This window comes from Eretmochelys imbricata, chromosome 11, assembly GCF_965152235.1.
Source record: "Eretmochelys imbricata isolate rEreImb1 chromosome 11, rEreImb1.hap1, whole genome shotgun sequence".
NCBI classification, from domain to species: Eukaryota; Metazoa; Chordata; order Testudines; family Cheloniidae; genus Eretmochelys; species Eretmochelys imbricata.
The window spans coordinates 53,070,124-53,088,084 of NC_135582.1; the positions used below are offsets into that span (position 1 = coordinate 53,070,124).

Below are 17,961 nucleotides of genomic sequence, written 5' to 3' on the forward strand. Positions count from 1 at the left end.
CAGCTGTGTCTTGGCTCTTGGGTATGTATGTTTCATTTGTTGATAGAAGGCACTAGTGCATATTGAAATGTATGTGTAAGACTCCTATTTGCTGAATGATCCGAGCAGGAGTTTTGTAAATTTCAATAGCATACTGCCCATTCCAAAAAACAGAGCAGATGAATGTTTTGGTATACAAGTGAGATGCATGCTGGACACCCACTACATTAACCAGTGAGCAAAGTCTGCTGTAGAGGTCACTCAGGAGTAGATCTAGTAGGAGAACAGGGAGGAAAAAAATCCCATAACATTTTTTGTTTTTCATTGCAACTTCGGTGCCACTAGTCCTTTTTCCAATTAACTCTACTCAGGAACATAGTGGTGAATACTACAGGCAGACTGCTTCAGCCTTTGTACTTGAAGACAAATTATAGCTTCCAGCTCTGTCAAGCCTGACAAAGTGTTCTTTAAAGTTATAACAGAACGGTGCTTAAAATAATATATAAGCTACACTTTCACATCATGGGTTGAGGTTGGGTAGCTTAGTGTGTGTGTGTGTGTGTGTGTGGTGTAGAGGGGAAGGAAGAGGAGTGAACTGAGAAATTTCAAAGAAATGTTGCACTAGAGAGCCAAGAGTAAGTCAGGTGGGCTATAACCTTCAGAGATAAATAGACTAACACTGTTCACACAGACACCAAAAAGTAGAAGATGAATTACAAATATATTTTTCCTCTCGCATTAAGAGTCCAACCCATCTCCCATTTAAGTCAATAGAAAGTCTCCCTACTTCTATAACCCATCCTCCCAATCACCTGTTTTCCCCTGGCACTGGTGGTGTGTTGGGCCAGGAGGTGACACAGCCAGCGTGTGCTGCAACACCAGAAGGGATTGCTGGAATAACAGCTGTAGGGGGCTGTTGCAAGTTGGTATAAGTTAGAGGGGTGCTGTGTATGTTCCTACTTGTGCCAGGGATCAGGGAAGTGCCCTGCCACCCTTCTTCAGGCGTGCTAAGCAGAACTCTGGCACAACCAAGGATCTAGGCCCAGCCTAGAGCACAAATAGGTTTGAGAAAAGATGCCAAATTTGCTCTCCCACATGCGATTTGTATACTTTAATATCTTTGGAGTAGGGATTATCTTGTATTGTGTGTCCTGTACAGCTTTCAGTACATTTTCAGTGCTTGACAAATAATAAAATGAGAACAATGAGGGTGCTGGTTGTGGTTTTTCTACCTGCCCAAGAGAACTAAACTGAGTGGGATTAGTTTTGATAACTGAAGATCCAGGATCTGTATCAATAAATCTGGACCTTTGGAATTCTGCCATGTAGCACTTATTTAGGTTAAAGATGTAAGCAGAAATTATATTATACAAATTTCAAGGCCAGACATGTAGTACTTTAAATGAAATATGTGTTTGTTACAGTTTTTTTTTTTAAAAGCACCACAAGCTATTTGCTTTATCTACAGTACGGAACATTTCAAAAAATCCGCTCTGCCCCTGCCAGTAGCAGTTATTGTGGAAATCAGGCTAGACTGCGGGTTTTACTATTAAAGGTCGGAAAAGAAAAATCAGGAAAAAGATCTAATAGTGAAAGTGCTATTAGATGTCTGATGGTTGACATTTCTATTCTGAAAACATACCAGTCACTTGTTATCTAAAAAAGTCAGTTTTTTGCTGTCGTGATACAACTGAGAAAGGCCAGCACTGCTACTAATAGAGAGAACTATTGCTCTTTTTCTCAGATGGAAATATTTTACCACAAAGGTCAGGACTGATATCACTTTTAATAGGCAGAACAGTGACTTGTTGAGAAAATCTGTAAACCTTTAGACCCCAAGCTCCTGAAGTCAATGGAGCTCCATACAAGGACCTTTCTGCCTGGAGCAGCTTGCAGGACTGGGATCTTAATACCCAATCCTGCATAGGGATACAGAGAACTATTCAGTATATGCCCCCACTTGTGTTGCATTTCTTTTGAGAAAGCCAGCCATTGAGTGGGCTGAGCAGTGGTTGCCAAGCCTCTATGCAGTCTTTATCTGCTTATGTCTGTGGGGCAGGAAAAGGCAGTCTCTGGGCCCTACCTCCTGCTCTGGCCCCTACATGCGGTTCTAGTAGCGTGCAGAGGCTGCAGTGAAGCCACAAGAGGCTGGGGGAGAATACAACCCAGAAGAGGAACACAAGACTCCTGGGATTGTTCTAATATATTCTGGTTACCACTTCAGAACCTGGCCAGATCAGAATCCAGGTGGCACAAAAGATGGCTCACAGCCACCTTTGCCTCTGCCTACTAGTACGCATCTATGGCATTGCAGCTCCTAAGAAGCACAGCACAGTATCTGTCCCAGCAGGTGTGTCAGGACCTAAGGACATTTGTTCTTTCTTCTACACACACACACACACGGCTATTATCTAAACATACACATACATGTATACAAAAGTACATTGAAGACCTGAGTGCTCGTCTCAATCTGTCCTATATTCTATAGGTTATCTAGAGTGCACATTTGTTTAGAGCTGGTTGCGTTTCTAGCATTTGATAATACTCTTTTTGTCAAATACGTAGCAAAGGGAAGAGGGGGACATTTAAAGAGCGAAACCAAACAACAAAACAAAGTCTGAATAAAAATACAGAGAAATCCCTATACTCAAGCATCTGGTGCGGGTGACTGTGTAAAACGCGTATCTGTTCAGCCTTCAAAAGATGGTCAGGACTGTTCATCTCAATGCCATTGGAGGCATTCTTTCTGTACGTATGATCCTGCAGAGAGAATGCCTCTGGTAGGGTGATGCAGCAATACTTCCACCACACTATGGCTGTGTGTCCTAGGACAAAAACAAATACGCTGGGCCTCTCTGCTTGTCCTGCAGAAGCAGTTAATAAACTTGTTGTTTTAACTGTTTTGAAATTATGGATGATGTTGATATACAAACAAGGAAGGAAATGAAAAGTGACCTTAATTTCAAGTTGCATGAAAATCACATAAGAAAAATTAGTGTTTCAATAATGCAAGAGGAAAAACTGGTAGGAATGGAAATATTGTCAAGTTTCTGAGGCCATCACCAATAAATGAATAAAGGGAACAAAATGATTGGCAGTGTCATGTTAAGATTTTCCATTGCAGTACATATAATAAAGATAACCCTTTGCAAGAACTATAACAGTCATTGCAGTCCAAGTAGGAAACATGCCACCATCAAAGAAGGGAAAGAAACCTTTCATAAAACGGAGATATGTATCTGCTTTGTGCAGAAGGCACAATTATAACAGGAAGTAAATCATTAACTAAATGCTATCGTTTTCCCAGAATTCTTACCATAAACAAACATTTATTAGACTGTGTTTTACTAACGTCAACCAATAAAAGAAAATATCACTATGTGCAAAAGCTTGATGGAAAAACCTTTAAGCTTGTCAAAAGACAACCTTCAATCTGCATCAAACTGAAGGTCTATATGCTATAGAGCTGTGGCTTTCAACCTGTGGTCTGCAGATTATGTCAAAGACAACCAAAGGGGTCCGCACCTCCCTTTGAATTTTTTTAGGGGTCTGCAAATGAAAAAAGTTTAAAACCACAGCTATAGAGCCTCATATCCAGTGCTGGCTGCAGTTTTTCACCTGTAAATAACTGTGCCTGCATTTTTGTGTCTGCAATGAATTGTATACTCCTCCTGGGGGAATTCTGTGCCACTGCGCAATGCAGAATTTTGCAGCAATTAATGGTTTTTGCACATAATTTCCTTTCCCTGAGAGAAATGGGCTGCAGTGCTGTTGGCCGCCACTAGGGGCTGCTGGACCTGGCCGAGCCCAACTCGTACATAGAAGACACTGCAGGTTAGGGCTGGGGAGGAGAGTAGAGGGTTCCCAGCAGCTGCAGTTTCCTGCACGCCCTGAAGGAACGAGACGGTGGCATGCAGGAAACTCCACACAAGCCTGGCTGGGACCCAGCACCAGGCTGTTTCTCCTTCTGGAACCCTGGGCATTAGAGGGACGGGTGTCTGGGCTGGGGAGGCCACGGCTGGGCTCTGTGGGTGAGGGGGACGGGTATCTGGCTGGGGAGGCCATGATTGGGCTCTGGAAGGGACGGGGAGGGTGTCTGGGCTGGGCGGGGGGAACATCTGGGCTCTGGGAGAGAGGGGGATGGGTATCTGGGCTGGGGGGGGCAACAGATGGGCTCTGCGAGGGGAGGATGTCTGGGCTGGGGGGACCACGGCTGGGCTCTGGGCTTCGGGGGAGGGTACCTGGGCTGTGGGGGGACAGAGAAACAGAAACTGGGTTGTCATATGGGTTTCTTTAATTCTCTACTCTAGGGGAATTTTTGTGTGTGTCTGTATTGCTATAGACATACTTGCTGACAGGTATTTTGAAATCAATTACCAAAATAATTGAAACTGGCATGATTATGTAGTGTTATTTAGACAAATAACATTTGCAGAATTTTGCAGAATTTTAAAATATTATGTGCAGAATTTTCAATTTTTTGGCGCAGAATTCCCCCAGGAGTATGTGTACACAACTATTCGTAGTTAAATATCTACTTTTGTGCCTACAGATCAGGTAATTAGCCATTTTACTAACATCGCACCTATAATTAGACAAGGTTGAAAAACTTCACTTGCAAAAACTGAGATCTGTCTGCATATCAAACAAGCCCCTTGGTTCCAGTTTCTGCTGTTACACTTGTGCAATCTCCACTGAAATCATATGTGTTACTCCATAAGTGTAACTGAGAACAGAATTTGACCATAAGTGTCAGCTTAATTTTGCCTGGAGATAGTAGGGTCTGATCTTCCCATAGTTGCTTAGATACTACAGTGATGAGCACAGTTTAAGAACATAAACAGAACTGAACTGACTTCAGTGGTAGTTGGATTTTGCCTTAGAAACCAGAAAGAAGGTACACATTTATTTAAGGGCAATCTGAGGTAATAATCTTACCTGAAGAAGTTTCCTGATTCTTTTCAGGTTGTGTATCAACAGGAGGTTCTTTTCTTGAGAAACACGGTCTAACTGTTCATCCAATTGTATTAATAAGTTCTGTAAGAGGATTGTTGCCATTGGTTCATTGTTGGAAGCGACCTCCCTATGCAACACAAAATTCTTAACATGAAATATGCATGTGAATGAACAAAAATGTCATGATATATGTCAAGTTATTTGCTAAGTAAGTTATAATCTGCATCTTGGTGAAAAATTCAGAATTAAAGGAAACAAGTAAAGACTTTTTTAAAAGGTAGTTTGCTTCTTGCATGCAGTCTGGAGAAAAGAGTAGATGAAACCGTTTCACACTATAAAATACAAACAAACAAAAAAAACAAACCTAAAACTAACTGACATTTTTTCATGCAACAAACTGTAATGTTAATATTCTAAAAACAAATAAAATATTTTGTATAGAGATGAGTCCAAACAAAAATCTATTCAATCACACCTGAAATTTGAGGTTGAAAGAGAGAAATTTGAGGTTTAAAAGTTATAGGACAGCTCGAATGACTATGTATTATCTGATTATACTAAGCTTTAATATTGTTTCTCTTCATCAAAGATAGATGAAGCCATATTTCAATAAATGTGTGATAAAGAAAATTTCATTCAGCTTACTTCTTTAAAGAATTATTTTTAAATAAAAATGTGGTATTTGATTTATTAAAAATCAAAGCAAGAAAGAGATCCCTAAACACTAATTAGTGTTTTTATTATAAATCTGCCCCGACAAGTAAAATATATGCAATGGAAATCTGTAAATGGTAAATTAATGTCGTGAAAACATTGGCACTTTTAATGTTTCACTCTGAATGTCTCAGATAAATAAAGGGCAACATGCTATGTGAATAAGATGGCCTTTAATACATAACTAAAGGTACACTTTTCTTGCAAAGCATGTTCCTTCACAGTTCACAAGCAAACATGCTAGAAATCTGCCTGAATAAACCATAAAGTTTCCACAAATCAAACCTTAGTAGATAGAAGAACATTTAATCCTACCAATCTTGGCTTTCTATCCACTGTGCTAGTAGATGTCGGACTTCCATGGGAAAGTTATCATCATAGAACTGGTCTACCTGCTCCAAAAACTTTATTTCCAACTGCTGGACTTGACTCCACTGAGACATACTATAAAAGAAATGGTGAAATTGGTTTAATATTTAATGTATAATCTTTGATACTACACAAGCACTCCATGGCATGTGTATCATTTGTTTTCAGCATATGTTCATCCTTTGTCATACAATTTTATAGTCCTCCTACCCTTCATTTTTTCTGCTTTCAAAGGTACACTGTCCACCTGAAACAGTGAATTATTCAGTTAAAAAAAAAGAGTAAACAGTAGTTTCAGGTGTAAGACCGATCTGGGTACCCTGCGGATTTCTGTGGTTTCACACCACCTTTTCCTTTTTATTGTAAATGATTTTCTCTCCCTGGTTGCTGTGTGAAAGACTCGTAAAAGTAGATCATAAAAATATCAGGCAGAACAGTGACTTTTCTTTTAACAGTATTTCCCTTTTCAGAAAAGTAGTTTACAAAGCCAGATATCATCACTTGCAAGACCAGTAAGCTGGCAGGAAGGTGCCCTTGTTGGTTTGATTAATTCACACTACTCTGATTTTATATTCCACTTATCATTGTATTTCATCAACTTCAGCTGGTTCTAGAACTCCATCCTCTTCTCTATTGAGGGTGCAATATCCTGCCCTAGCACATTGAGTTATTGCTCTGGTACATCTTTAACTGCAATAAACCTGTGTGCACTTTGGGTCCAAACCCAGGAGTGGGAAGGCCACATAAGAAATAAAAGAGATGAAAATGTAGGCATGATCAGGGCATCTACTCCCCGCTCTGAAATTCATATCTAGACTAAGCGCCTCTATATCTATCTCACCTAGAAGGATTGTACCTTGGGGTTGCTTAAGATTGTAGTTGTATGTTTTTGATAAACTTAGTACTGGGAAGAAAGGCAGATACAAGGAATAGGCCACCATGTGATGAGCTTGCATGGGGATAAGGGACAGACATTAGACCTGCATCGTCACTCCATACTCAGGCAAAACCAACATTAACTTCAGTAACTTGAGTGCGGGATTGCAACAGTCTTTCAAGGTTGTAAATATTGGGCCAGATTCTCATGCTGCATCCAACTTCTCCTGGGCAGACTAGAGTGGGAGGGGTGGCCATCAGGAAGCTGGTTATACCTCCCTGATTCTCTGCCTTAATCCTGAGCACACATTAGAGTAGCTTAGAGGCTGCTCTAAAGAGCACCTGTTGGAATCATGTTCCAGCCAGTGCTCCTGCCTAACCCTCTCCATTCCTCCCCACCCCTGACATACTTCCTATGCTGGGGGCTGCAAAGAGGGAGTGACAAAGGAGCAAGCTATATCAGCTCAGTATCCCTAGCATGGTCTCAGTGGTACAAAAGAGGTAGAGAGTGAGCCGACGAAGTGAGATGTAGCTCACGAAAACTTATGCTCAAATAAATTTGTTAGTCTCTAAGGTGCCACAAGTACTCCTTTTCTTTTTACGAATACAGACTAACATGGCTGCTACTCTGAAACCTGAGAATTTAGACCATATTTATTTTTTTAATTTACATTTTTATGTTGTAAAAAGTTATTACCAATCAATGCTGCAGATATTTTGCATATTTCAGAGTAAAACAGAGAAGGGGAAAACACTCAAACAACAAAAATGTTGCTACAATGGCCTGTAACGCCTTTATTGTTATTATTACTATTATTATTTGATGATATTACCTAAAAGCCCCAATCTCTGCTTGAGACCTGTAACAGGGTGGATTTCTCTTTTTAGGGCCAGGAGGCCTGGGGCAGTCAACCCTGTGCTGTAATTAGCCCCATCTTAGCTAGACGGGGTAGGGCTAATTGTGGTCAGGTGACGGTATGAGACACCTGAGCCTCACAAAAGGGCTGAGAAAACTCAGTTTGGAAGATGAATCACAGGGAGCAGGTTGGGTTCTTGTAGGTCCTTAAATAGGGGGTGGAAGAGGGAATGAGTCTGAAAGGGGATTCTAGGAAAGAAGCCAGAGTGACTTAAAGGTAACCCACAAGGGATAGGGAGCTGAGTCTGGAGGGTGGGCTAAAGATGAGCCCAAGCAGTGTGAAAGACCCTTTTGTTTGTGTGAGTTGCTGTTTTGGGCTTTCTGTACCATTGGTCAGGCACAGGGCTAAAGAGGAGAGGAGCAGGGAGGTTCTAGAGGTGACAATCCCTCCAATACGCCATCCTGGATGTTGGGGATGGTACTGTGGTGAGTGGAACTGCTTACAGGGCCCCATTGTGCTAGGTGCTGTACAAAAATTACAGCTTGTTGAAGTGGTTTTGAGAGAAAAGACTATGGAACTGTCAGTCTTTTGAGACAAATGTAGATTAACAGTTTTTCAATGTGAAAATTCAAAATGAAGCATTTTATTTTGAGTTGTTTCATAACATCAAACATGGTCTTAAGCCATATATTCAGTGTCTTCATTATTACAACAATCTGTAACCTTCTAACCCCCTTTTTTGTCCTATGACTACAGGGTGTTAATGGGCCACTTCACCTAGAATGGCCCCTTAGTTTAGCATTAGTAGTTAGCACATTGCATCTCTTTGACCTTGTATTTAGCTGTTGCAATGTAGACATATCTAGAGTGTAATTAAACACCTGTGGTGCACCTGTGCCAGGTGACTTTAGCTCAGAGGCTTGGGTTAAGGGGCTGTTTAATTGCAATTTAGACTTCAGCCTGAGCCCAAACATTAAAACTAAACAGCCCCTTAGCTCAAGCACTGAGAGCACAACTCCACTGGCATGGCCCAGGCATGGGTGTCTAAACTGCACTGAGTACCTTTCCCAGACCTGAGGAAGAGCTCTGGGTAGCTCAAAAGACACCCCCCCCCCCCCAACAGAAGTTGGTCCAATAAAAGCTATTACCCCACCCACCTTGTCTAGCTAACTTTAAAAAAAAGCATTTTGTTTTGATTGAAAATATAACAATTTTGTAGAACTTTATTTTTGGGTGACTTGTTGATATTTCAATTTGTTGTCCCATTTTTGTTGTGATGCGTTTTTCATAAAGCAGAATTTCCATTCTGTAGAAAATCCTGATGTTTTAAAAACAAACAAACAAAAACCAACCCTAGTTCTGAATCTGAAAAATCAATTTTCCATAGAATCCAAATTCCAAAATGTTAATTCTCATGACTGAACAGTTTACTTTGATGTTTAAATAAGGTAACATCATTTAGGGTATTTAATATAACTGTGATACTAAAATATTAATGTTAATGTCTACATTCATCAAAACTACAAAGTCAAAAGTGTTCTGTCTCATTGAAATGAAATGGTTCCATGTCCTCCAAATGAATTAAAAATAACTTTATAGATGCTTAAAATTTTTAATTAAAGGGAAAATAATATTTTTTGAATAAGAATCTCAAACCAAACACTAAAACATTATGAACTTCCATTTTTAGTTTTCATTGACCCAAAGGAAAACACTGAAGAAGCTGAAGTACTTTATGGGTATAATTGAGTCCTGTGGCCTTAATCAGGCAAAATTAAGGGAGGTCAATGAGAGTCTTTCCGTAATAAGTACTGCATAACTTAGTCTTGTGATATGTGTTACTGAGTGCTGTACATTAAGTCAATAAGAGCACCTAAGTTTAAAAACTGATTAACAGCCAAATCTTGAGGTCTTTATATAATTACTGATTTATCCCCCCTCCAGATATTGTTATGAATATATGGCAATTCTCTCCAAAAAGAAGCTTGTGAATATTTATGCATTGATAATGATATGCAGATCTTATTCAGCATTCATTTCTCCAGGATTACATTATTACAATTTATAAAAACTCCCTGCAACATCACTTTCAAGCCGCCTCCTTTTTACATTTCTTCTATTTAGTGGAAGAGAAAATGTTACCAACTATTTACTTTTGTTTTCTGGTAATTGGGTATGAAAGCATTTCATTCCCTTTCTGCAGCTGTATTGATAACTTTACACAGTTTGCATAACTGATCAATGATGTATATGAAGAGGGAAATGCATGTGTTCCTTCCATACTGATGACTGTGTCTTTTGCATATATAAAGACTAGTGATTTTTCTCACGCACACAATCCATCCATCTTGTGCAACTTCTGTGGCCTGAGCTATAGAGGAGCTCAGACTAGAGCAGGAGTAGCCAAAGTGAGCCTGAAAAGGAGCCAGAATTTACCAACGTACACTGCCAAAGAGCCACAGTAATAAGTCAGCAGCCCCCCCATCAGTTCCCCAACACTACACCCTCTCCCCTGGCTCCCAGAGCCTCCTGCCCACAGGCAGCTCTGCTGAACAGCACCTCTCTCTCTCCCTCCCTGCACCTCCTGATCAGCTGTTTCTTGGCATGCAGGAGGCTCTGGAGGGGGAGGAGTGAGGGTATAGCAAGCTCAGGGGAGGGGGCGGGAAGGGGTGGAGTGGGGACAGGGCCTGTGGCAGAGCCAGGGGTTGAGCAGTGAGCACCCCCCACCACCCCCCGGCACATTGGAAAGTTAGCAACTGTATCTCCAGCCCTGGAGTTGGTGCCTATACAAGGAACCGTATATTAACTTCTGAAGAGCCACACATTGGCCTCCCCTGGACTAGATGATCACAATGGTCCCTTCTGGCCTTAGACACACTTCAGTAGGAGTTTTGAGTGCAAAACTTTAATAGAATTAAATGGCTTTTGAGAATCCTGGAGTTTTGGATGTGCTAGGAACACCTAATAAGGCCCTAAGTAAGGACTACAGGATTTTGTCTGTAGTGTAAACTTTAAGGTTTCTTTTATGCTCACAGTCACTTGCCTGCATGACCCTTTGTACGATTGGGGCCTGTTTTGTAAATGGGAGACTTTTTTTTTAAAAGCATATCCAGCTCAAACACAAACAATACACATTGCGGCAGGCTTTCCATTTCGCTTTTAGTCACATGGCAAATCTATTTACTTTTCTCTTGTGGTGAAACAAACTGTAAGACAACTTGAAGCACAGACTTTATTCAAATTCATACCAAAAAGTACTTTCCTTTTTCCAGGAAAAATTAAAGTTAAAAAAACTGAAAACATATATAGTTTAGTTTAGATTCTTATTCTAAAGCATCTAGTGCAGTACACAGAGCTGATATTGCAATGTAATGCAACAGACTATTTCTTAATGCTGCAATGTAACTTTCATATTTCATTTATGGTGTCAAAATAGTTGTGTGTGCTATACAGTTTAGATGATCTGTTTCTATAACTTATAAATACATTCTAGGACAGTTAAATTCAATGGTATGTTAGGAAAGCATCAGGGCTTCAAAATGTGTATCTTCTGAAACTATCAAATTCACAAATGGAAGGTAAATGCAGGGGCGCTGGAACAATTTGTATAGTGGGGGTGCTGAGAGCCATTGAACCAAACTGTAAACACTGAAATGACTTCAAGCCAGGGGGGTGCAGTAGCACCCCTAGTTCCACGACCTATGTCTAAATGTATCCGTTTAATTCTCAAAGCTCTGTGCTGTTAAGAGGGCCATTATTGTGCATAAGTGGGAATCTTATAAAACAGTGCCATAGCATCTACTTCTATTCGGTTTCTTTCAGGAGTTAGATTAATTTGTTTTCAAAACACAAATGGCCTGTACCCTTCTGGTAAAAGAAGATGATCTCTTAAGGCTGTCTTCGCACTATGCTCTAGCAGGGTTTCCGTGCAAATTTTGGGTTTCAGAATACGCTTCCTGAAAATGACTTCTTTCTGAACTTCTAACCGCAGAGCTTACCTGGGGAAGGCTCCCCCCCACCCCCTCCCCTCGAGGCCGAGGCCCAGGCCCAGGCCCATCTTTAACGGGGCACAATGGCAAGGAACCGCCTTCAAAGCTGCTCTGGAGAGCCCTGAGGAATCAGGGCTATGCGTACGGGGGGGGGGGGCGAAGGGGGCCAACGAGCTAGTCTCTGTCCCCTGTTTCCTCGGCTGGCCTCGCTCCTCCGTTCCGTCAGCTCTTCTCTGCAGGTGCCCACTCAAGAAACTTGCCCTTCCACGCCCGCGGTTGTGGGGCTCGCTGCCCCTTCCCCCCGAGTTCGGCCCTGGAGCTGCCGGCCACGGGGGCAGAGCTAGCAGCCGGGGCTGTGCTGCACGCAGCCCTTCGCGCTGCAGCCCCCGGGGCACGTGCTTCAAGATGGGTGGCCTCACTCGCCCCCACTCCAGGGAGCGCTGCGAGCGGGCGCCGAGCCGTGGGGGGCCCTGCCCGAGGCAGCCGCTGGCCTTGCCTGGAGGCCCCCTGGCTCCCCTGAAGGCCAAGCTCCCCCTGGGGGCCGGCTGTCCCCGCTTTTGCTGGGAGACCCAACTCCCCCCCACCCGGCGCCAGCTGCTGCGACCCCTGCAGCGGCAGCTCCTGCGCCCGCCCCGCTCTCCGTGCGGGGCCCCACCCGGGCCAGGCCGGCAGCTCGCGCGGGGCCAGGGCTCCCCGGGGAAGCCAGAGCGGAGCCGCAGCGGAGCCTGGAGCCCGGCTGCCCTCGCGCCCCCCCCGGCTGCCCTCGCGCCCCTCACCCGGTGCCCGCCGCTCTCCTCCCGCTGGCGGGCAGCAGCCCGCTCCTCCCACTTGCCTGTCCGAGGGGCGCCCCCAGGCAGGCTCCGCGGGTGGCGAGGCGCGCAGGCTGAGCTCCGCCGGGCGGCTGGCTGCCGGCCCCCGCCTGCCGCGCGCTTTATTCTGCGCGCTGCCTCCCGGCTTTCCTGTGCGTCAGCGGGGAGTCCCGGTCCCCGTCCCCGTCCTGCCCCGGAGACCCCACCCCGCCACTAGGGACTCCGCAGCGCCGCAGCCCGCCCCCGGCGTGTCCCCCGAGGAGACGAGACCCTGCGCAGTGGCGAACCGAGCAGGGGCTGGGGGCTGGAATTGCACTGGGCGAACCATCCCCAAGGGGCGGGTGGGGGGCTGGCCAGGCTCAAGGCCACCGCGTGACCTGAGGGTTTCAGTGCTGCTGTTCCCACGCTGCACCCCAAGAGCTGGATTTTGGAGTCCTGCTTTCCTACCTATCTACCTACTGCAGCTGTTGGCCCCAGCAAGGGGTGATTTGGCTAAGCATCGCCTTGCCCCCAATGTTCCCACTGATGAAGCTTTCAGCATGATGTTGGCAACGGAACGTTATTCTCCGAGCTATATTTTTCTTATTACGGTATTATTTTCTCTTTCCATTTTTTTTTCAACCTTATGTGTTGCAGGGTTCAAAATGGACCAGTTTTCCCTTTTTTGCCAGAGTCTCTGTGACATTTTAAAAAACCTTTATCAAAATCATGTTAGATTGTCATTAACAACTTTGTATGCCAAAAATGCTTGCTAACAATCCTGAATCCAATTTCTATATATATTTTCCAAAAGTGGAAAATTAAGCTGTTGACAGTTATTTGTGACAAGTTTGGTTTGGAGCGAGTGGGCCAGTTTTCATCAGAGAAACAAAAAATGTTGACAGGCTTTCTTATAGCCCTGTTACTGCTGAGTAGAGCCCTCCGAAACCTGTAATATGCTTATCTTCTTACTAGTGTATAGAGTGACCATATGTCCTGCTAAGATTCTCTTGCTTTTCAGTGAGTCGGTATAGTTTTTGCCAGCCCAGAGGTTGAGCAGCCAATGTCTTAAGTTTTCACAATGTTTTGTCCAACTTTCGTAAAGTAAATACATGGTTAATACGAGTTTAAAAGGCCAGGAACACTTGTGAAGAATCTGTGCAGCAGATAGTGCTGGAGCTGTGAAAATGTCAATTTTTGATGTATGGAACTTTAGAGGCAGTGATTGTCATTGTGTTTTCTGATATTGCCCTAGATGTGCTACTAACATATTTTGTTTGGAAAGAAGGCACAATTTAAGGAGTGGACAGTTTTAAGGTCAGACGTATGAACAGTCAGAACTTAGGGGAGTGGGTGCAATACAGAAGTATCTCAAATAATTTTTTTTTCTGAATAAGTTCTGGATGGAAAAGAGTGGCTCTTCAGTCAGCAGTCCCACTGCTAGCACAATGCTCTGATATCTAAAAGTTATATGTTGAGAAGAATTTTGGTCTGATCCTCCAACATCACATGTGGCAAGGTTTGTTTACACCTGTCCAACATGGATATAAAATGCTACCAAATCAGAATAACATTTTACATCAATTTTGCACTTGTGTGGAAATGACTAGAGTTAGACAAAGATCAAGGCAGTGAGGAATCAGGATCCTAGGCCTGAGGCAGTGCAAAGCAGCTGGAATGCTGCCCTGTCAACGTTCCTTCCCCACTCTGAACTCTAGGGTACAGATGTGGGGACCTGCATGAAAGACCCCCTAAGCTTATTCTTACCAGCTTAGATTAAAAACTTCCTCAAGGTACAAACTTTGCCTTGTTCTTGAACCCTATGCTGCCACCACCAAGCATGTTAAACAGAGAACAGGGAAAGAGCCCACTTGGAGACATCTTCCCCCCCCAAAATATCCCCCCAAGCCCTACACCTCCTTTCCTGGGGAAGGCTTGATAAAAATCCTCACCAATTTTCATAGGTGAACACAGACCCAAACCCTTGGATCTTAAGAACAATGAAAAAGCAATCAGGATCTTAAAAGAAGAATTTTAATTAAAGAAAAAGTAAAAGAATCACCTCTGTAAAATCGGGATGGTAAATACCTTACAGGGTAATCAGATTCAAAACATAGAGAATCCCTCTAGGCAAAACCTTAAGTTACAAAAAGACACAAAAACAGGAATATACATTCCATTCAGCACAGCTTATGTACCAGCCATTTAAACAAAAGAAAATCAAACGCATTTCTAGCTAGATTACTTACTAACAAGTTCTAATACTCCATTCCTGTTCTGTTCCCGGCAAAAGCATCACACAGACAGACAGACCCTTTGTTCCCCCCCTCCCCTGCTTGGAAAGTATCTTGTCTCCTCATTGGTCATTTTGGTCAGGTGCCAGCGAGGTTATCTTAGCTTCTTAACCCTTTACAGGTGAAAGGGTTTTGCCTTTGGTCAGGAGGGATCTTATAGTTCTGTATACAGAAAGGTGGTTACCCTTCCCTTTATATTTATGACATGCCCTAATGGGGATTCCAAGGATTTTTTTGATTTATGATATATTCCTTTATTTTATTATTCTCTGTATTATAGTAACACTTAGGACATCTCTATACTGCAGCTAGAAGTGTGCCTCCCGGACCGAGTGGACAGACACATGATAGCTCCATTTGAGCTAGTGAGCTAAAAATTGCAGTATGGTGGACTTTTCACTGGCAGCAGCTCAGGCTAACCACCTGAGTACAGCCCCAGAGAGTCAGGCAGGCTTGTATGCAGGTGGCTAGCCCATGCTGCCATCCATGCCATGGGAAGTCAACACTATTTTTAGTATGTTAGCTCTGCTCATGCTAGTGTGTCTGTCTATCTGCGCTCCCAGCTGCAGTATAGACATACCCCTGAAGGCCCCAATCAAGATGGGGACTCCATTGTCCTAGGCACTTATTCCAAGCATGGAGTATGAGATACTCCAGTGGTTCCCAAACTTGTTCCGCCGCTTGTGTAGGAAAAGCCCCTGGTGGGCCAAGGCGGTTTGTTTACCTGCCGCGTCCGCAGGTTCGGCCGATCGTGGCTCTGAGTGGCTGCGGTTCGCTGCTCCAGGCCCATGGGAGCCGCTGGAAGCGGCGTGGACCGAGGGACATACTGGCTGCCACTTCCAGCAGCTCCCATTGGCCTGGAGCAGTGAATGGTGGCCACTGGGAGCTGCGATCGGCTGAACCTGCGGACGCGACAGGTAAACAAACCAGCCCGGCCCACCAGGAGCTTTCCATGCACAAGCGGCAGAACAAGTTTGGGAACCACTGAGATAGTCCTATGTGATAGCTACCCTGTTGGCTGACACAGAGATTGAAATGGGACCATCCAGAGCTAAAAGCCTGAGCTGCTACAGAGCTAAGGACTCTGCAGCTGGAGGTAGGGAGGTAGATGCCCCGATATTTGAGGCTTTATCTTATATAGAAGCCTATTACCGCCCCACCCTGTCCTGATTTTTCACACTTGTTGTTTGGTCACCGTAGCCAGAGGCTATAACAATTCATGCCTTCAGCACTGGGAAACACTGGGAAAAGCATTGGATCAGCACTGGGAAACATTTATAACACTCGCTCACCTGTGATTTACAATTGCACTGAATAGCAATCTTTGTACTGAAACTGACAAAGAGGAATCCTTGGGCTTCACAAACTTACTATAGCTGGCATAGTGTGTTCCATTCTTCCCATGAAGGGACATTCCGGTGGCAATCCATTCACAAATGAAAGCATCCAGACATTGGAGCTGTAGTCATAGCAAAGGTGGGTATGGCTGCTGAAATGCAATGATATTTTCCAGAGAGTGGAGGGAGAATGTCATTGTTAGGAGAGGAGCAAGGAGAGCTGAGAAATTCTGAAGTATGAAGATTGCATACGATAACATTTAGGAAACTGTAATGCTACAACAGGTGTCAAGTGTGGGTACAGCTGAACCAGTGCTAAATATCAAGTGTTAACTAGGACAAACTGTGGTCATCACCATTTTGGTAACCATGGTTAAACATGTTTCAGAGTAACAGCCGTGTTAGTCTGTATTCGCAAAAAGAAAAGGAGTACTTGTGGCACCTTAGAGACTAACCAATTTATTTGAGCATAAGCTTTCGTGAGCTACAGCTACTATTTCCCCTTGTTTTTTCCTACCCCCCCCCCCCCCAGACTTTCTTGTTAAACCCTGGATTTGTGCTGGAAATGGCCCACCTTGATTATCATACACATTGTAAGGAGAGTGATCACTTTAGATAAGCTATTACCAGCAGGAGAGTGGGGTGGGAGGAGGTATCTTTTCATGCTTTGTGTGTATATAATAAGATCTTCTAAACTTTCCACAGTATGCATCCGATGAAGTGAGGTGTAGCTCACGAAAGCTTATGCTCAAATAAATTGGTTAGTCTCTAAGGTGCCACAAGTACTCCTTTTCTTCATGGTTAAACATGTTCGATGTCAGCATTGCAAATTTTTACGATTGTGGGCAAAGGTTTAATTTTCTCTTAAACGTGTTTGTGAGCCCAGATCACTAACACAAACACTGCAAAATTCCAATGTATAGAATTGTGCACTTCAGTGTGGATTTTTGTGATTACTTGGTAATATTTTTTCAAGTGCTGCTAAACTTATGTACCTCAGGATTTTCTCCATATTCTATTACTTCTCTGAAGACCGGGTGCAGTCCATTGCAAAGCCACATTTGCTTAGCATGCCACTAACAAATATTATGCATAAAAGGGACCAAGAGCCTGCATCTGTGTTTACTGAAGTCCAGAGGAGTGTTTGGTCCCAAATCCCGCTTGACTTATTCATGCAAATAGTCTTTATCATCTTTTGGTGTTGGTAATGGCCTCAATCAGACATTCAGCTATTGCCATCTCCAACACCTTGACAACACCAAAAAAGATAAGGGTTAACATCATCCAGAAGCTCCCTGGTATGTCCTTGGGATATGATGCACGCATGCTTTGAACAAGCCATGGTCTTGCCAATGGCTGAGTATCGTGCCCCAGTTTGGTGCAACAGCTCCCACACCAATCTTGTTGACACACAAACCCTGAGCACAGCATTAATTTTAAGCAGTTCTCTCAAAACAAAGGCAATATCTTGGCTTTCAGTTTTGGCAGGTGTTGCGCCAGCCAACATCAGGTGAGATGCTGCTGTGGTTCAGGAGTACAAGATCCTGGCTGCATCAGACCTGCCAATACACCAAGACCTCAGTTCACTGCCATTCTCCTGACTCAAACCCAGGAAACCTTTCTGGATATGCTTGTCAACACTACAGGCCAATGGAAAGGATGTCAGCGCTCTCTGGCTTGAATCGTGGACAGCTCAGACAAAGACTTGATAGAATCCCAGGACTTCTTTTGTTGGCTATTCAATCTTTCCCATAGGCAGTGGTCTGCACTCAACCTTGTTCAGCCAGCACATGGAAGGTGTG

At 43.6% G+C, this 17,961-nt stretch overlaps 1 protein-coding gene across 1 annotated transcript in view; it reads right to left on the minus strand.

The window, feature by feature from the left end:
• The window catches only part of STAT4 (signal transducer and activator of transcription 4), a 57,739-nt gene extending 51,647 nt beyond the window's left edge, over nucleotides 1-6,092 (minus strand). The window contains exons 1-2 of the mRNA XM_077829906.1: nucleotides 5,965-6,092; nucleotides 4,918-5,062 (exon numbers count right to left, since the gene is read on the minus strand). Of these exons, the coding sequence (XP_077686032.1) occupies nucleotides 4,918-5,062; nucleotides 5,965-6,092 (273 nt within the window). The remainder of the gene's footprint in view (nucleotides 1-4,917; nucleotides 5,063-5,964) is intronic.
• Between the last annotated feature and the right edge of the window lie 11,869 nt (nucleotides 6,093-17,961).